The following is a 25,999-nucleotide window of genomic DNA, read 5'->3' as shown; positions in this document are numbered from 1 at the left end:
CACTGCTTTGTTCTAACGGCACCTCCTCTCTTTAGTCACTGTCTAGCTCGCTTGACCATATACCGGGCTCGTGGGCACTTGTTGAGCCTCCATCCAAATTGCTGCCTTTTCGATCAGATGACAGTTCGTAACCCATAAATAAAAAAACTGCTGAGTTGACCAGCTGACTTAACTATTGGCTGATGAAACAGGTGACGTGCCTTACATTGTAAAACCAGCCACTGGCAACTTGACAAGCTAAATCGCAGGCGACCTCTCCAGTCGTCTCTTTGTCAGCTCTGCAAAATTTGTGCTGAATTGTCTATTCTACACATATTAGTTGTGCTTTATGTGGTTAATGGAATGTGGCTATGAGTCGCTCATCAGGATAGGGAAATCAACTTGCCAGTCTCTTGCTGACTCTGCTAACTATGGCATCAGGTTTATGTCATATCTCCTGAGCGCGACAAAACATGCTCACAAGCAAATTATATTATTTCACACACGCAGATATTACTCTTCGCGCACCAATTCAACAACGAGAGTTATACAGGCAGCTGCGAGCTTGAAAGAAAACACAGGGAGAGGGAAAGAATTGCACCTGTGTGTATAAAACTAAGCAGCACATGCACAGAGCAGCCACCCATGAGTGTCTGCTTTGAGAGCGCTGGAGGGCATACACACTCTCGCAGGTAAACTCTGCTCTCAAAGTTGATTTCTGCTCGCCCAAATGAAACTGACTTTTGACGTTTTGGGGGCGGAAACCAAGAAGGCACTGGCCTTCTATGATTGGTCACTTTAGAGGCGATCTCACCGACAGACCTCCTTTGCCTAACAATACCAGCCGAAGAAGTGCTTTTCTGTCTTTATTTATGATGTAGTGCAAGACAGCAGCGTAAATAAAGGAATGTATAAGTTTCTCTCATCCGTTCTGTTGTTCTCTAACATTAGAGTGAACGTTAGCCTTAGCTAACATGGCTGTTGTTATCAAAAATAATATAAAGTATTTGGTCAGGTGGCTCTAAATTTCTGTTATGGATTAATCCATAATCAACTTCGAGAGCAGAGTTTACCTGCGAGAGTGTGTATGCCCTCCAGCGCTCTCAAAGCAGACACTCGTGAGCGTGTGGTGGCTGCTCTGTGCATGTACTGCTTAGTTTTATACATGCAGGTGCAATTCTTTCCCTGTCCCTATGTTTTGTTTCAAGCTGTACAACTCTTGATTGTTGAATTGGTGTGCAAAGAGTAATATATGCACGTGTGGAATGATATAATTTGCTTGTGAGCGTGTTTTATTGCGCTTGCAAGATATGACATAGCCTAATCCTGACGCTATGGCTAACCTGCCGACTATGCAACCTATGCTACAAAAGCTACTGGTGGACTTCTCTCTACTTACCCGTGCAACAGCAAACCTCATCCAAAAGTCTAGAGCCTGCTACAAAACGTCAGACCATAAACAGAAAAAGGATGAACTCTGATAATTATGAAAAGTGAAAAAGAGGTGAAGAAGTTTGGATCCCATCATTGATGACAATGGTTTGCTGAGAGTCTGAGAGCGAATATCATCAGCAGAAAAGTTTTGGACAGAAAACCATTCAATTGTTTTTTCCCTAGAACCATGTCATGTATCTACCCTGCTGATAAGACACTACCACGAACAGGTTGCTCAACCAAGGTCGACACTTCACTGAAGGCGCAGTTTGGAAAGCTAGACTGTGGATAACAGGAAGTAAGGGATTGGTGTTGTGTGATACACAAATGCGTGACCTGCAAAAGAATAAAAAAACAAAAAATATCTGACTTACCTATGGACAGACTTACCTTGGATCCTCCTGCACTCATGTTGTCATGCAGAAAACAAATGCTGGGCGTGGTGCACATCAAGATCATATAGACCATGTCAACCTCCAGCTTCATTAATGTTTTGAGGAGATTCACTACTTTCAGAGGGCCTGTGAGACTGCTGCGTTCCAATAGGAGCACAAACTTTGTTGGAGCTCACATAAAACTGCAGATAAACTCAAAAGATCCAGAGTTGAAAGCTCACCTGCAAGACAAAAGTTGCACTTAGACAATCAATCCTCCACACTCCTCTCACATGGGAGTTATGTGGGAGAGTATGATCGGTATTGCACGCCACATTTTGGATACCATGTTGCTAAAGGAGAACTGTCACCTCTCTTATGATGAAGTACTTGTGACACTGAGATACCAGCTGTTTTCAGGCCAGCAATGATGCTCACTCAGAATATTGCCCCCAGTATCTACTCCTCTAGGGAATGGATCTCAAGGATGCAATGGAGGCAAGTCCAAATCCTAGCAATGCTGGAAGCAAAAATACTTGGTGACTCTACAGCCCCAGAAGAAGTGGAAATCCGAAACACAGAACCTACAAGTTGGCGATGTGGTACTCCTCATAACACTCAAGTTAAAAGGAATGAGTGGCCCACAGGTGTTGTTGTGGAAACCATCCCCAGCCATGACGGCAGGATTCAGAAAGGGTACTCTTAAGGTGTATTCAAGACCTGTTTCAGAAGTCGTACTGCTCCTTCGGCGTCTCAAGTATTTCTATATGTACCATGTAAGGTCAAGGTTTGAAGTGAAGACAGACGAAAAGGTGAAGATGGCTATATGTTACGACCTATGGTTTTGATCCCGAATACGTAGACAAGCAAGACCAGACCGGAGCTGTGGTGTTCTTTTGCCGAGACTTTGCTGGATTGTGGAATGAGCTGGTTAGGAAATTGTTTTTGCAATGTTTTGATCAGTGAGTCCCAGATTTGTATCTTGTAGAATAGAATGCCTTTTATTGTCACTATACACATGTATAATGAGATTAAAAGCAACTTCTTTTCCACTATATAGAGACACTATATACATATGAAAAAATAAGTATGGTTTTATATACAGTGTGAACAGGACAGTGTGGGTTATTGCACATTATTTGAATATTGCCCAATAGTGGTGATCATAAGTAATAGATATTGGACAATGAGAGTAATGATATTGCACAGTATACAGATATTGCACAATAATGGAATTGCACAGTATTATTAATATTATCAATAGTATTAAATATTATATATTATATATAATAATAATATTAAATATTGCACAGTAGGTGAGTAGAAGAAAGTCTGGGGGTTGGGGGGTTAGACTGTGAAGTCAGTGCATGTGTAAGTTCAAGGTGGTTATGGCTTTTGGAAAAAAACTGGTCCTTGTTCTGATGGACCTTTAGCGCCTCCCTGAGGGCAACAGGTTAAACAGATTAAAGTCAGGGTGGGAGCTTTCCTTGTTGATGTTTTCTGCTCTGCTGAGGCAGCGGGAGGTGTACGTGTCCCCAGGAGGGGAGAGGGCAGTCAATGATCTTCTGTGCTGCTTTTACTACTCTCAGAAGCCTCTCCCTGTCTGCCACGGTGCGGCTGCCGTACTCTCGGCTCTTGAAGGTTAGCAGCAGGTTGTAGTCCAGGTTGTGCTTCCTGAGTGAGGACTCTCAGGAAGTGTAGCCGCTGTTGAGCCTCTTTGATGACCGTTGTGATATTGTCTGTCCAGGAGATGTCAGCGGAGATAAGGACGCCATGAAACCGGAAGGTGTGGACCTCGCTGTTGATGTAAAGGGGGCTAGGTCAGATGCTTCCTGAAGTCGACACTGACTACGTTTACAAGCTGTAAATTTAAGTTTTAAGTTAAGGTCACTATTCGGGTTTCTGAAACATTCGGAATAACCCGTTTACATGCGTGAGCAGAGAGAGTTACTCCTGTATACATGGCATTTGTAATCAAATGGCAATATCCAGACGTAAACGGCGACGCACGGTTAGCGTCTGGACGTAGCCTACGGACAACCTTAAGACGCAATAACTTTTCGGTCACCTTCTTATAAATCTCACTATCTCTGTACTTTCTGCCGTCAACAAAAGACATTATATTCATGGTTTTCACCACACTAATAAAGAAATTGGTTTCCTCCTCGCTCCAAAAGTGTGGTGCTGTGCTGCGTCTCGCCATGTTTACCTCTACTTCTTGTTTACTTCCGGTATACTGCGCACAGGTTTTCTGCATTGACATATATACAGTGCCTTGCGAAAGTATTCGGCCCCCTTGAACTTTTCGACCTTTTGCCACATTTCAGGCCTAAACATAAAGATATAAAACTGTAATTTTTTGTGAAGAATCAACAACAAGTGGGACACAATCATGAAGTGGAACGAAATTTATTGGATATTTCAAACCTTTTAAACAAATAAAAAACTGAAATATTGGGCGTGCAAAATTATTCAGCCCCCTTAAGTTAATACTTTGTAGCGCCACCTTTTGCTGCGATTACAGCTGTAAGTCGCTTGGGGTATGTCTCTATCAGTTTTGCACATCGAGAGACTGACATTTTTGCCCATTCCTCCTTGCAAAACAGCTCGAGCTCAGTGAGGTTGGATGGAGAGCGTTTGTGAACAGCAGTTTTCAGTTCTTTCCACAGATTCTGTTGGATTCAGGTCTGGACTTTGACTTGGCCATTCTAACACCTGGATATGTTTATTTGTGAACCATTCCATTGTAGATTTTGCTTTATGTTTTGTATCATTGTCTTGTTGGAAGACAAATCTCCGTCCCAGTCTCAGGTCTTTTGCAGACTCCATCAGGTTTTCTTCCAGAATGGTCCTGTATTTGGCTCCATCCATCTTCCCACCAATTTTAACCATCTTCCCTGTCCCTCTGAAGAAAAGCAGGCCCAAACCATGATGCTGCCACCACCATGTTTGACAGTGGGGATGGTGTGTTTAAGGTGATGAGCTGTGTTGCTTTTACGCCAAACATAACGTTTTGCATTGTTGCCAAAAGTTCGATTTTGGTTTTATCTGACCACAGCACCTTCTCTTCACATGTTTGGTGTGTCTCCCAGGTGGCTTTTGGCAAACTTTAAACGAACACTTTTATGGATATCTTTAAGAAATGGCTTTCTTCTTGCCACTCTTCCATAAAGGCCAGATTTGTGCAGTATACGACTGATTGTTGTCCTATGGACAGAGTCTCCCACCTCAGCTGTAGATCTCTGCAGTTCATCCAGAGTGATCATGGGCCTCTTGGCTGCATCTCTGATCAGTCTTCTCATTGTATGAGCTGAAAGTTTAGAGGGACGGCCGGGTCTTCGTAGATTTGTAGTGGTCTGATACTCCTTCCATTTCAATATTATCGCTTGCACAGTGCTCCTTGGGATGTTTAAAGCTTGGGAAATCTTTTTGTATCCAAATCCGGCTTTAAACTTCTCCACAACAGTATCTCGGACCTGCCTGGTGTGTTCCTTGTTCTTCATGATGCTCTCTGCGCTTTACACGGACCTCTGAGACTATCACAGAGCAGGTGCATTTATACGGAGACTTGATTACACACAGCTGGATTCTATTTATCATCATTAGTCATTTAGGTCAACATTGGATCATTCAGAGATCCTCACTGAACTTCTGGAGAGAGTTTGCGGCACTGAAAGTAAAGGGGCTGAATAATTTTGCACGCCCACTTTTTCAGTTTTTTATTTGTTAAAAAAGTTTGAAATAGCCAATGAATTTCGTTCCACTTCATAATTGGGACCCACTTGTTGTTGATTCTTCACAAAAAATTACAGTTTTATATCTTTATGTTTGAGGCCTGAAATGTGTCAAAAGGTCGAAACGTTCAAGGGGGCCGAATACTTTCGCAAGGCACTGTATATAACTATATTATTATAGTATATAATTATTATTATAACTATGTTTTCTGGCACATACAAGAAGTTCCTCTACTCAAAAGACCAAGATTCCTTACGAATAGAACATTCGCAGAACACAAATCAATGTTCCTTTTGATGGGGATATGCCGATATGCGTTTACATGACCAAAATTTCGGGTTAGAAAAGGGGTAACCCAGGTCGCATATTCGGGTTTTTAAAAACCGGAATATGAGCATATTCGGGTTTTTGCCGGTGTTTACATGGCCGTGCGCGACCGGGTTATTGCTAATATTCCGGTTTTGAACGGGTTATTGGCTGCATGTAAACGTAGTCAATGATCTCTTTGGTTTTCTTGGTGTTCAGAGCCAGGTTGTTCTTTGAACACCAGTCTGCCAAGTTCAGTGTGTGCTCTACAAGATGACATGACGACGCAATACCACACACCTCATCAATAGTTAGTGGCAGTAATGCACCAAGAAGCACAGCAAAAAGCAGGGGGAAAAGACTGATAAGTATAAGCGTTAAGTTATGTCATATTTATTAGGCCTCAAAGATACACACAAAGTGATTTGTTGAGGTAAATAAATGTCTGTATATGAAAACTCCACAGGGTACCTTTAATCATTTCTGCATGTATAATATGTAAATGTAGAGAACTTAAAAATATTGTGAAGTGTGCATTATTTTCAAATACTACAAATGAAGGAGGTGGAAAGAAATAACATTGTAGAACAAAAGTGATTCATTAACATTTTAAATAGCAGCCTAGACAGCAGCAAAAGCAGCAATGAAACCCACTCCTCTACAGGAGAGTGGTCGATACTGTAGTGTGTCAGCTGAGATATAAATAAGCTCTTCCTGCAGCCCAGCCTATCAGCAAAGCAGCAGGGAGCAGGAACAGATGGGATTACACCTACAAGAACTGAAGCAGATGCACACAAATATGGATGACTGTATACACACAATATACAGTTTTGTGGTGATCTGAGCATGGTATGATGCATTAAGATAAGTTGTAGGCTTTGACAAATGCCATTAGACTTTAGGAACGTATGAAATGTGTGAAAAATGTGTTAGGAAAGAACACAAGAATGAATGTGTGACTGTGTGTGAGAGGAGGAGACAAAGGGATAAAGTGTGAGACAAAGTGCTTTACGCTGTGGGCATACTGTATGTCAGCATGGTTTTACAGTAAATTATTCAAAGAGCCTTCGCTTTTTGAAGAGGAGTCGACTGCTGGATTATGAACCCAATGCATTGCATGACACCATGTTGGGTTTTATACACTATCAGGACCATAGTACGGTCTGTTGTATGGTATTGTACAGACATGCTGTCTGTGTTTGTTTTTACTATGGCCGCAGAATGGATTAAGTGTCCAAGACGAAATTCCCACGATGTAGGACAATAAAGTTAATCTTGAATCTTGAGTAGACACTGTTTTTACATCACAACCAAAATTGGTCACAAATGAACCATTTGGGATGACTTAACAGAAAGGTTGATGGAATCTTTATTTATTATGGGTGTAATGATTTACTGATACGAATCGGTATCCGATTGTATTATCACAGATATGACTACATCAATATGAATCGGTTGACTGAAGCAACGGCGTCGCTCCTACGGCGTCATGACCCTTTCGGAGTTCTGCGTCGGGGTTGCTTTGCATCGCGGTGCATTTCACCGCCATAATGCTAGGGGGTATGTGGTTTTGTGAGGTGTCTGCCAGCCAGTTTATGTTATGATAGCAAGCAAACTTTAGCACAACTGCCCACAAAGTCCTGCTTGCTGGCGAAGTGCTAATTTAAAGGGGTGATAGAATGATTATATAGGGTATTTCACACTGTTCCTTATGGTCTCCTAATGGGGTATGTAACATTGGTTGGGCTGAAAATGGCCTGGTTGATATTTTATTGGTGTGTTTTGGCCCTATTTGTAACAAGAGCTTTTCTTCCAAATATGGTATGCTCATGAATATTTAGATGAGCTGCGCGCTGATTGGTTGAGCGAATTGCCATACGCAAACATTAGAGATGTGCGCTGATTGGTTGAGCGAATCCCCAATACACACATTAGAGACGCATGCTGATTGGTTGAGCGAATCCCCAGTACACACACATTAGAGAAGCGACAGAATCTCATATTCCAGACACTGCAATGTTTCCTTACCAAATTCACTTCTGAGACTTTTTTATGTGAGAAATCAACTATATAAAGCTCAAATATGGGCCGTTTTACGAAAATGTATGGCTAATTGCAAATTTGGTAAGACTGTGTGTCGGAGTTAAGCGGCGGTGCTACTGCCTCACCGCCCGGCCTGCCTTCTGTCACAGACCCCGGCCTGCTGTGAGCTTGATTGAGCTCCGTTACGGCTAGCAGCCCTGACATAGCTCCAGGGCCTGTGACTCCCCTCTTCCTGCTAACTAAATTGCCCGTTGTGTGAGAGTGAGAGAGCGGTCAGCGAGCTTGTTACACCAGCAATCTCTTACCACATGTTACACACATGTCACGCCACTTATACAACATCTAACTAAATGTCTTATAAAGTTAACAACGGTGTCCGATTTCAAGTTAATGAATATTTGTGAAGATTAGCTAGGGGTTTCGTCAGCTGTGACTGTCCCTTCAATCCTAGCAGTGTGTAGCTAGCTACAAATCACGGAAAGTTAGCTTCATTTTCGGCCTAATTCGAGTATATTTACAGTTTGAATTTCGTCACGCCAGTTATACAACATCTAACTAAATGCCTTATAAAGCTAACAACGGTGTCCGATTTCAAGTTAATGAATATTTGTGAAGACTAGGTGTTTCGTCAGCTGTGACTGTCCCTTCAATCCTAGCTGTGTGTAGCTAGCTACAAATCACGGATAGTTAGCTTCATTTTCGGCCTTATTTGAGTATATTTACAGTTTGAATTTCGTCACGCCAGTTATACAACATCTAACTAAATGTCTTATAAAGCTAACAACAGTGTCCGATTTCCAGTTAATGAATATTTGTGAAGACTAGCTAGGTGTTTCTTTAGCTGCGACTGTCCGTTCAATCCTAGCTGTGTGTAGCTAGCTACAAATCACGGATAGTTAGCTTCATTTGCTCTATGCTCCATGCTCTATCACATCCAGCCGCAGGCGTGTATTTCACCGATCGTTTGTTTAAATAACTCAACACATTATAATTACACACATTATAAGATTAACTGGAACCTGTGGTAAGAGATTGCTGGCGTAACAAGCTCGCTGACCGCGCTCTCACTCACACACACCTGGCATTAGGAAGAGGGGAACTGCAGGCCCTGGAGCTCTGTCAGAGCAGCTGCGTTTGGTAGTATTCCATTAGCCCACAAAGCGGTGACTTTGCGCGGGTATGAAGTGCCGTGGGTTGCCGTAACGGAGCTCAATCGAGTTCACAGCAGGCCGTGGTCTGTGAAGGAAGGCAGGCCAGGTGGCGAGGCAGCAACAAAGGCAGCACCGCTGCTGAAGTCCGACACACAGTCGGACAAAATTTGCAATTAGACATACATTTTTTGTAAAACTGCCCATATTTGAGCTTTACATAGTTGATTTCTCGCATAAAAAAGTTTCAGAAGTGAATTTTGTAATGGAATAGCAGAGATCTGCGTGACCTAGATTCAGAAGACTACCTGATCTCAGGTCAGTTGTGTAGCATGTGTAAATGTTGGGGCATGACTGTTCTCTTAATACACCCACGGCTGTGACAAAGGTTCCGGATTTTGAGATGCTTACGTAAGCAACTAGCTTTGTTGAGATTCACCCGTTTTCAGCGGCAGTTTCAAAATGAGATTTTCATAGTAAAGGAGTGTCAATGGGATTTTGAGCTTATATGTATGTCCCATTTACCCAACGAACTGTCGTTATTCAACTATGACAGGGTAAAATCGGTTTTGCATTCTATCACCCCTTTAAAAACGTTACTGACATATAGATACTTTACAAACGGATAACCCCGTCATTGTAACCAAAATATGTCTGAGTTTATTTGCAAAGCTGCTTGAAACACCGACTATCAACAAAAAGGACGAGTTGACCAATCACAGTCCTTGCAGTCTGCGTCGCCTCGAGGGAAAGTTAAATTTTTTGGAGGTGCACGTCAAACTACGGCGGAGGGCTTGGAGGGGGGTTCGCGGTGACACAGAGGGGTCTGCAGAGTTACGTCATCAATTCGATGCAGAAGCATAAATCAGCCTTCAGGCTGCAAGCAGACTTTGACCTCATATCTACGAATAAATCCAAGCTTCGCCTGCTCAAATCTAGACAGCGCTTTTTTGATGAATGCGGATAAGGCTGGGAAGCTTTTGGCCCATCAGGCCAGAGCCAAGGCAACCTCACGGCTAATTCCTGCCATTAGGGCTAACTCAGGTGGGATCCACACTGATCCTGTCAGCATTAATGAAATATTTGCCAAATTCTATGCCGAACCGTATACCTCTGATTGCCCTCCAATTGTAGATGATATGCTTAATGATATAACCTTCCCCAAAATAGACGCCGAAACCGCGACTGACTTGGGTGGTCATATAATGGCTGCCGAAGTTCAGGGAGCCATTAACTCGCTGCAGAGCGGCAAGTCCCCGGGGCAGGAGTATTACAAAACATTTTCCACTCTCCTCGCGCCAGTCCTAAGAAATGTGTACAACGAGGCATTTCGACATCGTTGACTGCCGGACAGCCTATCGAAGGCCACTATCTCCCTAATTCTTAAGAAGAGGAAAGGGAGTTCCGGTTACACCTTGATGGAATAGACAGTGCGGCTGTAAGTGAACTGGAAGAAACGATTTCTGTTCGCAGGACAGATGAAGATGGCTGCCATGAAGGAACAGGTCAGTCAGGCATTGAAGCCGAGTTCCATTCTGGCTTAGAAAACATTAGCATGGAGATTCAAGGTTTAAAGTCAGAATTATCTCCACTCATTTGGTGAGGTTCTGCGCAGCGACATGAAAGTGGACTTTGAAAGCTTCAAACAAGAATTTAACCAAAGATTAATTTCACTGACCGCAGAACAACTACAGCGCGCAAGAGTGACTGAAGCGGAGACAAGGTTGGAAAAGCTGGAAAACTGGGCTCAGGAATCGCACCACGCTCTCTTACTTCCACTGGAACAACAAAATGTCCTACAAGAAAAGCTCACGGACCTAGAATCTCGGTCGAGGCAAAATAATATTCGTATTTATGGAGCTTCGGAGGGGGCGGAGGGTGAGTCCGTAGTCAAGTATGTGGAGACTCTAAAACGTGAACTCTCTCTACAGAAGGACTTCAATTTGCTAATACAGAGAGCCCACCGATCACTCATGCTTAAACCCGCTGATGGCACACCTCCGAGACTTATTATTGTGAATTTTCTGGAGTTTGAGGGAAGTGTGGAAGAAGAAATTCCACCAGGGAAACAGATTGTTGTCATTTGACCACGACTACGCAACTGAAATTGTGGTTAAGAAGAAGGAATACAACCCTGCTAAACGCGCTTTGAAGGAGAGAGGAATCCGGTTCCAGACGCCGTTTACCAAGATGCAAATCCATTGGGACACGGGAACCCAAACATATACACAAGGGAGGTGAGGGCCGAACTGGAGAGGCACAGTTTCATGGAAATGGCGCCCGCTCCAGTGGCGGCTGGTACATCGCCGGAGGCGCGGTTGAGAGCAGCAATGGAGTGGCAATGCAAGGACGGGACCCAGAGGAGCGACGTGACCACAGCGCTACGGGCCAAGGAAAGGTTGCAAGAATTTCAAAGAACCTCTGATTGACTGATGAAGACGTGAAATGTAAACCAAGCTGGTAAGAATGTTCTTATTATAATGTAAACTATGTGAGTTTTGACTCCGTGCCCATTAGATTACTCAACAGGACTATCTGGGAGCTGTATTTATTTATGTTAACGTTGGACTTACTTAGAATGACCATAAGCATTGGCTCAAGAGACATTTTTTCTATATAATAGAGAAGTAAAAAAGGAAATTAAAAAAGAAATTAAAAACTGTATAGAAGAGAATAATGACGGCCTAGTAGATGCGACCGTACTTTGGGACACGCTAAAATCTGTTATGAGGGGGAGGTTAATATCAAAAGGACCAAAACAAGGTCAGACAGGAAAACTATGAAAAGTTACTTATTAAATTAAGAAATTTAGAACAACAAAACAAAAACAATAAAGATGGATCAACTCTACAACAAATATTAACAATCAGGCAACAAATAGATGGCATTCTTAGTAACGGGATAGAGAAGAAATTGAGTTTCACTAAACAAACCTATTATGAATCTGGTCCTAAAGAAGCCAAATATTTAGCCCGGCGTCTTAAAGTACAGCATGGCTCGACTATAATTCATAAGATTAGGGACCCCCAGACAAAACAACTATTATATAAACATGAAGAAATAGACAATGTTTTAAAACTTACTACCAAAATTTGTAATCACAGGCCCCATCAAAAGAGGAACACAAAAAAGTAATTTCTTAACTCATTAGACTTAACTTGTATAGGAGAAGCACAAAATAGAAAATACATTTCTAACATTACTAAAAAGGAATTAGATGATGCAATATGCAAATATGCAAATAAAGCACAGCTAGGATTAAAATTAATGGTAACTTAACAGACAGGTTTACTTTACAATAAGGGACTCGTCAAGGCTGCTGTCTTAGCCCCACCTTGTTCGCAATCTACATTGAGCCTCTGGCACAAAAGATCAGACAGAGCAATAGTTTGACCGGTATTCAAGTAGGAGGATAGGACCACATCATTGGATTATTTGCGGACGATGTTATTGTGTTCCTTCACGACCCAGATAAAACATTTGCCAATTTAATATTGACCTGAAAGAATTTGGCCATTACTCAGAATATAAATTAAATGTAACAAAGACTCAAGTTCTTTCCTCACGCTATTCCCCTAATCCAAGAATAAGGGAAAAGTACAAAACTAATTGGAAGGCAGAAACAATTAAATATCTGGGTGTGGTAATCACGAAGAAACTGGAAGCAGTATTGAAAATTAATTATAACCAAATTAACAACAATATTAAAAGAGATTTCAGACGGTGGTCGGCTTTTCCACTAGCTTTTGGCTCCCGAATTGAGGTTATTAAGATGAAAATGTTGCCAAGATTGTTATACTTATTTCAATATACCCCACATAGTATTTTAGAAACACAATTTAGGACCTGCGACAAATCGGTATCCAGATTTATCTGGGCTGGCAAGAGGCCAAGGGTCAAATATAAAACGCTTCAATTAAATAAGGATATGGGAGGTTTATCTTTGCCCGATTTAAGAGCCTACTTTTTTGCAGCGCAACTGAGATTATTGGCTTGTGCAGCCTGCCCTCTATACAATGCAAAATGGAAAGATATAGAAAAGAGACTTTCCCAGTTCAAACAACATTAGGAGACCAAGAGGATAAATTACATCAAAACAGCAAAAATGATATCATCAAACAAACAGTGAGTATTTGGCGCAAAGCTGTTAAAAAATATAAAATGGAGAGAGATATTAAAATATTAACCTGGCCGGCCCTAGACCACAACTTCAAGCCCGGAACCACCGATGCAAAAATTATCAGGGCTTTCAGAAACAAGTAAACAATACAGAATATGTTAAATTAAAATGGGAAAAAGAGTTAGAAACAGAAATATTACAGAAGGATTTGAAAACACAATACTCAACAACAAGTTCGAAAAGGCTGGAAAAATCTGATTAATTTCATTTCACTTTTTCATCACACACCAAATTAAAAGTAAAACATCCCAATCACAACAACAGTGTTGGAGGCAGTGTGGACAAAAGGATGCCAGTCACTCCCACGTCTTTTGGACCTGCCCGAAAATCCAAATATTTGGGAGTAAAATACGCTTAAATTTAAAAAAGATTTTTGGATATGAAATACCTTTTGATGTTAAGGTCTTGTATTTAGGTATAATGAGGGAGGAAGCTATTAATACAAATGACTGGTATTTGTGTAGGATTTTGTGTATTGCCTGTAATTACAAAGAATTGATATAACCCTGAGCCTCCGAACCTCAAACAGTGGATGGACATTATCAAGGTGATCTATACAATGGAAAGGATAACTTTTTTCCCTAAGAGCTAGAAGAGCGAGCTTCATCAGAAAATGGGAGAAATGGACCCTCTTTTTGTCAGGCGATATGGATGCTTCTACATTGTGATTGTTGGTAATCATTTAACATGAGGGATCATGTAACACTAACTGTAGTGCCCCACACAGAGTTCTTTGTGTTTTGTTCTGTAAATCATTAAAAGCACTTTAAAGAGTTAAAAAAAAAATTAAAAAGAAGGCAGCTATAGACCAAACTCACTCCTCAACGTGGACCTCAAAATTCTCTCAAAGGTTCTTGCACTCCGTCTTCAACGGGTGATGTCCTCCATTATCTCGCTAGATTAGACAGGGTTCATGCCTGGCTGACAGTCTTCCCATAATACTAGACGCCTCCTTAACATCATCCACTCGTCAAGTAATGATACCACGTAAATCATAGTGTCCCTCGACACCGAAAAGGCCTTCGACAGGGTCAAGTGGGGGTACCTATACAATGGACAGGTTTGGCCTGGGCGACAATTTTATCCTTTGGGTCAGATTATTATATTCATCCCCGATGGCCTCAGTTCAAACTAACGACACGTTGTCACCCCTTTTCTCACTTCGGAGAGGTACCAGGCAGGGCTTCCCTCTGTATAATTATTATTATCAGCACTGAGTGGATCACACAGATATGTGCATATATTTTTTTTTTTATTTGCAAGGATATGAAAATGGTACTGAATTGTACGGTAATGGTTTGTAATTTAATTAAGGAATTGCAATAAAAGTATTTTTTTTTTTATTCAACAAAGCCGTTGCAGTTTGCGCAATGCTGTTTAAAAAGACGGTTGTGTGCTTATATGTGACTGAGACAAAAGCCTCACCATTTGTGAGATGGCAGGATCCGCCAATCAGTGCCTTTGTTTGGGTTTGCAGAAAATAACGTGCCGACTAGACTGCTAGCTAGGTTTTTGGAGTTAGCGGTGAAAGTGGCTGAGAGGAATACATCGTGGATATTGTAAATTGTACTAGCTGCTTTCTGTGAGTCATCCATCCATGTGTGTGTTCATAAACCTTTGAGTAGACTGGTAATAATATGTATAGATATGTATTTGGGTGTGTTAAGTTTATATTGACGTTTATATGTTCTAAGATGTTCAGTTACATTAGCATTAAAGTTTACTAGCCGCATGCTAATGCTCACAACAGTAGTATTATTAATTAATAAGTATTATTATGCTCACATGTATACCTGTCAGGGTATCTTGGACTTTTAGTTGGTGTTCATTGACTGTTGGTTTCCCCATTCACTGTCACCAGCACTCACTCTTTCTCATTCTCCCGCACACACTCCTCCCACTGGTTCATACTCCTCGTCACTCACGCAGATCAGACGCTCCCAGTCCCCTCAGTCCTAATTACACACACCTGCACCTCATCAAGCCTCATCCTCAGTCCATCACCTGCAGCTAATCAGCCACCACCTACATAAGCAGCACAACCACGCACACTCCTTGTCTAGTCTCGTTTCCACACAACGCTTTGACCACTCACGTTAAGCCTAGTCATTCCAAGTTTGCCTTACCTGTACTTTGTATCCTGTTGTCTGCTGCTGCTCTGAAACCTGCCTACCCAGCTACCAGATTTCCTGCCTGTTGCTTCCTGCTCGTTGTTGGATCATTGTTGAATAAAGATCTGCTTCACTACTCCAGTCTGTCTCCTGGTCATCCGTGACAGAAGACTAGACCAATGACAACGAAAATGGATGAGGATGCCATGGAAGATTTCCTGTTCAACCAGAATGGAGACACTCTGGAGGATTTCGTTGCGGTGTACCTCCATTACTATCAGAACGAGAGCTGGGAGGAGGACTTTTTAAAGCAGCAGTTCTGGTTGGGTTTGGATGACCCACTTGCTCAGATGCTGCTGCTCAAGGACCTCAACCTGCCTTTTAGAGAGTTTCTGGACCGAGCCCTTTGGGTTTGTGGTTCCTCCTTCACGGTAGCGCTTGCCGGTCCAGAGCCAGCCGATCCGATGCCAAAGTCCTCACCTCAGGCGCACTTCAGTAGGGAGCCATTCGGTCCGGCTCCATCCACCAGAAGCCAGAGACTGCTCACCGCGACGCCCAGACGAGACGGCTCACCGCGACTGCCCAGACGAGACGGCTCACCGCGACTGCCCAGACGAGACGGCTCACAGCAACTGCCCTGCAGAGACTTGCAACCCTTCTGTTCCCGAGCTGATGTGCGGCTCTCCTTACCCTGGGCTAGCTAGCGGCTTTCCTGAGTCCCAGCTAGCTAGCGGCTTTCCTGAGTCCCAGCTAGCTAGCAGCTTTCCTGAGTCCCAGCTAGCTAGCAGCTTTCCTGAGTCCCAGCTAGCTAGTATGCCCCCTGACTCTAGGTTGGTTTGCATTCCCCCTGACTCTAGGCTAGTTTGCATTCCCCCTGACTCTAGGCTAGTTTGCATTCCCCCTGACTCTAGGCTAGTTTGCGTTCCCCCTGACTCTAGGCTAGGTAGCAGTTCCCTTGACTCTAGTGTCCCCGAGTCCTCTAGTGTCCCCAGGTTCCCCGAGTCCTCTAGTGTCCCTAGTGTCCCCGAGTCCTCTAGTGTCCCCGAGTCCTCTAGTGTCCCCGAGTCCTCTAGTGTCCCCGAGTCCTCTAGTGTCCCTAGTGTCCCCGAGTCCTCTAGTGTCCCCAGGTTCCCCGAGTCCTCTAGTGTCCTCTAGTGTCCCCGAGTCCTCTAGTGTCCCCGAGTCCTCTAGTGTCCCTGAGTCCTCTAGTGTCCCTGTGCTCTCGAGTGCCCTAGAGTCCCGGCCATGTAGCGGCTCCCCAGAGTTCCTAGAGTCCCGGCCGTGTAGCGGCCCCCTTGAGTCTAGGCCAGCTGGCATTTCCCCTGAGTCTAGGCCAGCTGGCATTTCCCCTGAGTCTAGGCCAGCTGGCATTTCCCCTGAGTCTAGGCCAGCTGGCATCCTTCCTGAACCCCAGCTAGCTAGCACACTTCCTAAGCCTTCATCGCCGGTCTCGTCCGGCTCGAAGCCCTCATCGCCGGTCTCGTCCGGCTCGAGGCCCTCATCGCCGGTGCCGCCCGGCTCGAAGCCCTCATCGCCGGTGCCGCCCGGCTCGAAGCCCTCATCGCCGGTGCCGCCCCGGCTCGAAGCCCTCATCGCCGGTTTCGTCCGACTCGAAGCCCTCATTGCCAGTCCTGGACATGGTCCCGGGGAGCCTCCCCAAGAGTGTTTTGGGGAGGGGCGGTGCGCCTCCTATGGGGACCTCCACGGTCCCGCTTACATGGTTCCCTTGGCCGCTCAGGGGGGTCGTCTCCGCCATGGCCTCCAGAGGAGGCAGCCCCGCCACGGCCTCCAGAGGGATCAGCCCCGCCACGGCCTCCAGAGGGATCAGCCCCGCCACGGCCTCCAGAGGGGTAGCCCCGCCACGGCCTCCAGCGGGGTCAGCTCCGCCACGGCCTCCAGTGGGCCAGCCAGCTCCGCCGTGGCCACGCCCCCAGCAGGCTCCTCTGTGGTCACGCTTCCAGCCAGCTCCGCCCAGGTCTTGGGGGAGGGCCTGGAGTCCGTCCGACTTCGCCCTGTCCCCCTCCTGTCCCGGTCTCCGGGCTGCCCGCCCCCCCTCCCGTGTTTTGCCTTTACGGCGCGGGTCGCGCCTTGTGGGTGGGGGGGTAATGTCAGGGTATCTTGGACTTTTAGTTGGTGTTCATTGACTGTTTGTTTCCCCATTCACTGTCACCAGCACTCACTCTCTCTCATTCTCCCGCACACACTCCTCCCACTGGTTCATACTCCTCGTCACTCACACAGATCAGACGCTCCCAGTCCCCTCAGTCCTAATTACACACACCTGCACCTCATCAAGCCTCATCCTCAGTCCACCACCTGCAGCTAATCAGCCACCACCTACATAAGCAGCACAACCACGCACACTGCTGGTCTAGTCTCGTTTCCACACGACGCTTTGACCACTCACGTTAAGCCTAGTCATTCCAAGTTTGCCTTACCTGTACTTTGTATCCTGTTGTCTGCTGCTGCTCTGAAACCTGCCTACCCAGCTACCAGATTTCCTGCCTGTTGCTTCCTGCTCGTTGTTGGATCATTGTCAAATAAAGATCTGCTTCACTACTCCAGTCTGTCTCTTGGTCATCCGTGACAATACCCACATAATACTAATGATTATTATTTGAGTGTTCACAATGGCTGTGTAACGTGGACCTGTGTCTGAGTTACTTTCTCTAAGATGACAGCAGTAAAGAGGCAGTTTCATTTAACATGGAGCTTATGTGATTTGGTTATGAGTGGCTAACTAATTAAATTGAAGTTACAGGGTATACTATTAGCATGTCCAAGCTTTGCTATTCCTTGTTCCCTTTTACAAAATATATATTTATTTGAAGGTAGGCAATGATTCTTTTATAGAATTGACTTATTTTAATTTATAATGGGAAATTAATGTGTATAAATTAAACAAATATTAACTCTTTCAGATTGAATCGTATCGCACCAAATCGTTTCAACATCAAATCGAATCGCACTGAATCGTTCCATATTAAAATGTATCGTGCCTGAACCGTATCGTAGCCCATGTATCTAGATATGTATCGGATTGTCCTATAAGGGAAAGATGCACACCCCTACTATCTATCAATCACATAAAATCTTACAAGGTACCACTCAAGTGAAATGTAATCCCATCAGCTACTTCAACTTGTGCATGATTCATCATCCTGTAAAGCAGAATTTGGCTGCTGGTGCAGGCACTTCAGGATCCAGCCAAGCCTTGGCAAAAGGACATCACAGCTCCCGCTGGGGGGACCAGCCAGGCTAGTCAGCAGGAGACTGGTAAGTTGATTTCCCGATCCTGATGAGGGACTCGTAGTCATGAGATGGCCGCAGAGATGGTCTTGCTAGCTTGAGCTCTTCTTCATCTTTTCCTGTGTTTACTCTGTTTGAATATGAAAACTTGACCAGCCAGCTGGCTAGCTAGCCCAGGCCAGCAGAGCTGACAGGAGGTTAGCAGGATGTTAGTAGAGTCGGTAGGAGACTGGCAAGGATTCCCTCATCCTGATGAGTGACTCATAGCCACATAACATCACTATCTAACATCAACCACATAAAGCAGAACTGATATAACTGATATATTCAGCATACAATTCAGCATAGATTTTGCGGCACTCATGGAGAGGCGATGGAGAGGTCAGCGTCTTCTAGAACATTTTATCTGTGAGTTTAACGAGATTCGTGTTGAAACTGAATTGGGTAGAAAGCAAAAAAAAAAACACTTCATACAGCTCTCCCCTCTTTGTCGCACTGGCAATGCATGCACAGAACAGCCAATAGGAACGCTCTCTCTCTCTCTCTGAATTGACTATAGTCTCATGTGACGTCTAGATTTTCTGAAGCCTGAATACAGAGCCAAGAGGAGGTGCACAAGTCTAGTTTTCTCTCAGACCACTTGAATTACAATATGCTGAAAGATCATTATGGACTTTTGTCCAACGACGCCAAAAATAAAGTCCCTGCCAGTGAGCTTTAGGTGTTTGTAGATGTATTTCTGAACTTTGCACAGAGTACGGCTAGCTGATTCCTGCTGCAGTCTTGTCCCTCTCAAATCAAGCGTTGCATGTCCCAAAACCTTCTTCAGTTAAAAGAAAATTAATGAAATAATTGTATTTGGTCCTCCAAAGTCCATCCCCACTCTGGAGAAGCGTCTTGGCCCCTTGTCGGCAAATATCAAAGTGACAGGTAGAAACCTGGATGGAGTCCTGGACAGTAACCCCTCTCTTGACGAACAAGTTCCAAAAGTCAATTTAAAGATGCTCCCATCTGAGGAGCATCTCTAAAATTAGCTAATCTCTATTGCAGATCTTGAATACAGAAGACCACTAATATGCTCATATATGGTCACGTCTTGACTCTTCAGTGGTTACCAGTCAGTTTCAGAGTTTTTGAAATTATGATTTTAAGGATCAAGTTTAAAGCACTTCCTGGTCTTGCTGCTCTCCTATGAGCCAGAGCGCAGGGCTCTGCTGGTAAATGCTGGCAGTTCCTATGCCCCGGCTCAAGAACTAAGGTGACCGGGCTTTCACAGTCAGGGCCCTTCAGCTCTAGAACTCCCTGTATGAAGATCTGAGACTCATTAGTATGTTGTTTGTTCCGACTGTGCTTGTGCTCCCATTTTGAACAAAGTCCCTAATGCTGGCTTTCTTTAAGTAAATGATTTGTATATTGTTGATCAGAGAGCAAACTTACCGTCATCAGCTGCTGCTTAAGCTTCTGAATCTCTGTCAGGTTCATCTCGTTGAAGAGGTCCGATGTCACGGCCCCCTCAGCTTTCCAACCCAGGCCTCGGCACTCTCCATTAGCTCGGGGCACCGACTCTGCAGCCGTCCCTGCTCCAGTCCCACCTTGGAGGTGGCCGTTACACCTGACAGATCAGAGTAGAGTACAACATCTTTAAAATCCAGAAGATTCACTTTGCTTCCCACAAGTATAGAAAATTAGAGAGATTTATAAACAGCACAATAAAGTAGAGTACAAGAACGCAGGCCAACACTTAAAACATTTATACCTGTGCTGTTTCAGCTGTAACATTAAGTGTTTTTTCTGCCACCTAGTGGTGGATTCTGGAATAAGTTCCAGGTGTCATGAGACAGGATGTTAAAAAAGAACAGCAAGTATGTGTATTACATTGACTTGACATGCTGATGGACTTCTCCACAAACTACATCTGCTTTAATCTTTCCTGGCATCGTCTGTATGTATATTGTTAATTTGATACTTATCTTTACTTCTATTTAGATATTTGTTAGGTGTACACCGTTTTGACACCATATTGTAATATTAATGGGATCATTATGAGAAAACTATATGTGTTAACTATAACTATGCATTGTTGGTGTTGGGCTAGCCTAGGCTACATGTTATTTAGTGCTGCTGTGAACAACATATTCATGTGAGGACTATGAATGAGTACATGCCAGTAATTTGCCATGTATGTTTTTATTTGTAGTTTTACAACTTCCAACTAGGGGACTGCATTAGCATTGGGTTCCCATGGGTCCCGCGTGACCCAACACAAATCTTTGAAGTCCAAAAATAGACAGCGGGTCCCGGGATTCAGGCGTGCTGCTCCTGATCAGTGCTGTAACCGGCACATAAATAGGTAATAGGTTCGCCTAGCTAGGTTTCATAAGAAAATCAGAAACGCACACAGAGCATCCAGTTGAACACGGGCCAGTTGCTTTATTAACACTCTATTACTTCCTCTCTCTCACTTTGCCGGAGCTCCCCGTCCCTTTCTCCTATGGCAACCAGAGGGATCCATCATCCAATCAACAGGGACAAACATGAAATCTGTTACAGTGCGTTAACAGATAGGGAAACAAAACCAAATTAAACAACCCGAGGAAAACAACCGACAGCCAACAACACATTCTAAAATAAGTTAAGTAAATAAATTAATACTATGTAATGTTGCCTTTAATCTAGAATAATTCTAACTATTGCATAGTATGAATGTAATTATGCACTGGAAGGTAATTTTGCTACTTATTACCGACAGGTATGCATATCTTTATTAGCCTATTACACAGGACAATAACTAGTCTCCCTGCGGGAGGGGAAAACACACTAAATCAATCACAGTCAATCAATCAGACAGTCAATCAATCTAATGTTTGCGCTGCGGGCGGGACAAAACACAAAATGCGGGAACGGGCTGGAGCAAAACACACACACTGCGGGAGCAGGCAGTAATTGTAAAAACAGTCCCAAGCACACTCTACTTCCAACATTATTAGACCAGTAGAAAACACTAAAGCTGGTTTGACGGTGCCACCAGAGAAACCTGACAACTGCCTTTATGCAAGAGCGTTTTCAATAAAGCAAAAGGTTTTAAAAAAAGTGGTTCCTGCCGCTCTGCAGTTACCTCCAAAGTGCCAGACTTATCTTTTATGTGAGGGAAAGATGGGACGGGAACTGTTGACTGGTTACAGTTTGTTTTACACAAACTGTTAAACAGGTGTATACACTAGAACCTGATTACTGTTGACATAGTTGGATGCATCAGGTACTACTTCATTTTTATATATGATATATAAAGATATAATCTGTTTGTAGGAGACAGGGTTGACTATTTGCAAGTGACACTCTTGTGATCGCTAACATGTCAACATTACATTTTCCTCCACATGACTTTCGTGTGTGCAATATCCACCTCATTGGTTCATCTGCATTTGGGGAGAGCAGAGTTGTTGGGGTTGCGGTGCCACTGGGTGGGGCTGAGGTAAATGTCAGGTGGGCACTACCAGTGTAGGCCACATCACACATGCTGAGGTGGTGGACCAGTTCCCTGCGCAGGTGGTTTTTCTGCTCACGCTCACTCTTCAATGACTCCAGCGCCTCCTCCAGCTGGGCGTCTGAGATGTCCTTTAAACGCAGTGCATCTTGTAACTGGCTGTTGAGGAGCTCTGTCTCCTCCTCTAGGACCTTAATCTCATGCTTCAGACCTTCATACTCCACCTAAAACAGGAGTGGAGCAACAGATAGATTAATGTGTTGAAATCAAGAGATTGCCTAGCCAATGTCCTCTATCACGGATATGAAGTTCCTAATTAGGGTCCGAGCCCCGACATCGTCGGTCGCGGAAGGCCCTATTATAATGGCTATGTTTATTGGGGACAAATCCCCTATTATAATTATTATTATTAATATCCTCATTATTATGGTATTGAAAGTGCTTATTATTTTTGTAAAGATTTTTATTAGGGCTCAAGCACGTGGAGCCAGGGGCCCAACGATCCCTTGCACGGAAAGTGTGAGGAACCTATTTTTTTTTTGTAAAAAATATTTTTATTTTTCTGCTGCACAATATCATTTTTGAGGGACTTCAGACCTGGTAAAATTGCAAAGTTATTATTTTATGCTATGGTGCAGTGATTGGCCAGCGGGCTCCATAGCGCCCCCCCAACGCATGACAGTTTTGGCACAGAGTTGACGAGATTTGGTGAGATCATTGCTTTCAGTTTTAGGAACATATACTTTTTTTTGGTTTTATTTCACTTGCCAGGAAATCAGCCATCCTGGACTTTGTGCATTCATTTTAATTTTATGAACATACAGTATGTTTGATGCCCAAAAACTCACAAACTTTTGCACCCATGTTCAAACTAGTAATTATTTTGATTGTTTTTTGCAATTGGGCTTAGCCGTGGCAGGTCGGCTCTATAGCGCTCCCAAATTACTTTTAGCATTTGAACGCATATGACACCCTTGATATACTCGAAAACTCATTACAGTTGGCGCACACATCAAAACCTGTTAGCATTGCGAGACTATACAGCAGTTTGGTTTCAAACTTATCCTAGAGGGTTTATCGGATTTGTTTCATATTTGGTTGGGATAATCCTCCAACTAATGTGACTCTAAAAAGTGAAGGAATAGTCGATAGCTCTGACGATGATGTCATAGGTCATGTGACAACACGCTATTTTAGGCCCTTTACAGGTATGGAACCTTTTGAAACTCTTCCTAGAGGTTTCAACAAGTCCTTCTCAAATTGGGTCAGAAACATGTCAAGACTTTTACGATGTCAAATTGCAAAGCTTTTGTGTTTTCATGGAACAGTGTTGCCATGGCCGTGGCCCCATACAAAACTTCAATGAAGTAGCACTCACAATAAGTTATACCTAGATGTTTTAGAATTGGTAGGCACATGTATCACCTCTAGACTTACAAAAAAAACTCTTGGAGCCATCTGCGAAACCCCACATAAGTCAGCCATATTGAATTTACTGTGCCATTCGTTTATGTTTTTGCCATTTCCTTTACTTTAACCTACCTCTCCCACAGATTTAACCTGATTGACTTCAAAATTGTTCAGTACAATCTAAAGACCTGGAAAAGTGAAACTGCAAAGCTTGTGTCTTTGTTGCACGACGTGGGAAGGTGTCAAATTTCGATGTTACGCCACAAAACAGGAAGTGGTTGTTAATTAGCCTGTACATTTTCCAATCTGCCCCAAACTTCACGTTTGATAAGAGTCTCAACCTGAAGACATCTACATGTACATGCCAATATTGAGTTATAGTCGGAGCACCACCTAGTAGCAACAGGAAGTTACAAAGTGACTTTACTTTGATGTGCTTCTTCAAGCTGGTTAACCTGATGCACCTTAAATGAGGTCAGGAAAGCCTTGTGACCTTGATGATGCTTTATGGTGAAGAGTAGTGATGCACCGAAATGAAAATTCTTGGCCGAAACCAAAAACCGAAAAAAGAGGAAACCAAGACCGAAAACCGAAACACCGAAAGAAATTAAGCCAATTATTAGTACCATTGCATTTATGGCTATGACTGTGTACTAACTTTACTAAAATCAAGGCATTGCAATTGTATAAATTAATATTAAAGTTTAATTAAAAAAATATCTAGCAGAAATATGGCTACAATCTGATAGTCACATACAGTATACAGTAGCCTAAGAACAGAATAGCTTACCTATTGTTATTATTATTATTATTATTATTATTATTATTATTATTATTAATTGAGGCACTTTCTTGCAGGATTTCACTGAACATATCAGACAACGAGGGTGCATGCCCCTCATCTGGTGCAGAGAGACCAGTCTTTGTTTCTGCGCTCTGATCTCCTGCGCTGGGCGCCGCTCCGTCTCCGTCTCCACGCGGGTTCTCCGCATCCATCGCGGCCTGGATCATTTCTCGTGCGCCCTGCTTTATTTCCGCATCCAAGTAATGGTCTTTATAACGCGGATCAAGTACAGTCGCGATGAAGTGCAGAGGATCCGAACAGATCTCAGTGAAACGTGTGCTGACAGACTCTAAGAGCGTACTTTTCATTGTTTTCACTCCGTGGTCCGTCTCAACCTCTTTGCTTAGGAGACGCTTTGCAGGTGGAACGGATCGGGTACTGACACACGTGCAGGTCGCGTTTTCTGTTTGCGTCATCACAACATTTTCGGCCGTATTGTTTCGGTGATAAAGGTATTTCGGCCGAAAACCGAAAATGCCCTTTTGGGCCATTTTCGGCCGAAAATTTTCGGTGGCCGAATATTCGGTGCATCCCTAGTGAAGAGTGTGACTTTTCATTGAATGGCGTGGCTGTGTTGGCACAGCGAATTTCGATATTACATCATGAAACAGGAAGTTGTTGTAACTTGAATATATATTGTCCAATTTGCCACAGATTTCTCATGCATGATGAGGACATCTTCATGCCAGTATTGACTCATAGTCATGGCGCCACCTACTGGCAACAGGAAGTCAGATAGTGTGGTGGCCATTTTGCGCATTTTTGCATGAAACAGGAAGTTGTTATAACTCAAATGTACATTGTCCAATATGCCCCAAACTTCTCATGCTTGATAAAATTCCAGGCCTGACTAAACTAAATGGCTGCTGTTTGCAGCTACAGGGCTTCATGGCTTGCAGTAAAGCATGTCATTCGCAGCAGCCTACTGATCAATACAGTGTAGAGACTTACTTTCTTTTATGAAGCAGATGGATGCGCCGTTTGAACAAGGTCTTTTTTGCGATCGTAGGCCTTCCAGAAACTATGTAATCCATCTTGGAACTACAGTGGCTTTATTACAATAAATCCATAATTATGAATCCATAAATCAAGTTATGTAATGTTCAATATCGCCACATCACTTAAAGCTAGTGTTGTGCCACGCGATCGTAGGCGCATTTGGATAGTATTGTAGGAGGTGTATTGGAGATGGCACAACTAACTTTTTGGATAAAAGCGTATAGACTTATTTGGGAATAAGTCTAATCTAATCTAGTTTTTTTTTTGTGTTAGTTACATTGTATATTTTTGTTTCCCCTTATTGCCAAGACAAAGAACTATTTTTTAAAAGCCAAAAGTCTTATTCATTGTTGTTCGCTTTGTGATTTCAATAAATTTCTGTGGAGTTCAATTTCCATTCAGTTTTTTTTTTCTGTCTTTCGGCACCAGAGAGTTCCCACACACTCCACGGTCAGGAGCGTAAAGCAAAGTCATACCAAATGGAGTAAAATGAAACGTTAAACACATAAAAGATTAATTTATGACATTACAGTATTTAATTCTCGAAAGATTAAGAAAAAAGATGCATTGATAGAATTGCGGAACAGAGCGTCACTACATAATATCTTCTAATACTGTGCATGCATTTATCACCAAGTACAATTTTAGTTTTCATATAGTTTTTTTTTAATTATTATTTTTGGACATTTAAGGCCTTTATTTG

The 25,999-nt window shown here is 43.2% G+C and overlaps 1 protein-coding gene across 3 annotated transcripts in view; it reads right to left on the bottom strand.

Moving 5' to 3' along the window:
* The window catches only part of LOC120553234 (protein bicaudal D homolog 1-like), a 109,662-nt gene that overhangs the window by 12,708 nt on the left and 70,955 nt on the right, over positions 1-25,999 (bottom strand). For all 3 annotated transcript variants that reach the window (XM_039791439.1, XM_039791441.1, XM_039791440.1), the window contains 2 exons: positions 21,963-22,267; positions 19,997-20,171 (listed from right to left, as the gene is read on the bottom strand). In XM_039791439.1, the coding sequence (XP_039647373.1) occupies positions 19,997-20,171; positions 21,963-22,267 (480 nt within the window). The remainder of the gene's footprint in view (positions 1-19,996; positions 20,172-21,962; positions 22,268-25,999) is intronic.

Source organism: Perca fluviatilis, chromosome 23 (genome assembly GCF_010015445.1).
Source record: "Perca fluviatilis chromosome 23, GENO_Pfluv_1.0, whole genome shotgun sequence".
Lineage (NCBI taxonomy): Eukaryota > Metazoa > Chordata > Actinopteri > Perciformes > Percidae > Perca > Perca fluviatilis.
This window is presented reverse-complemented; position numbering and strand designations above follow the sequence as displayed.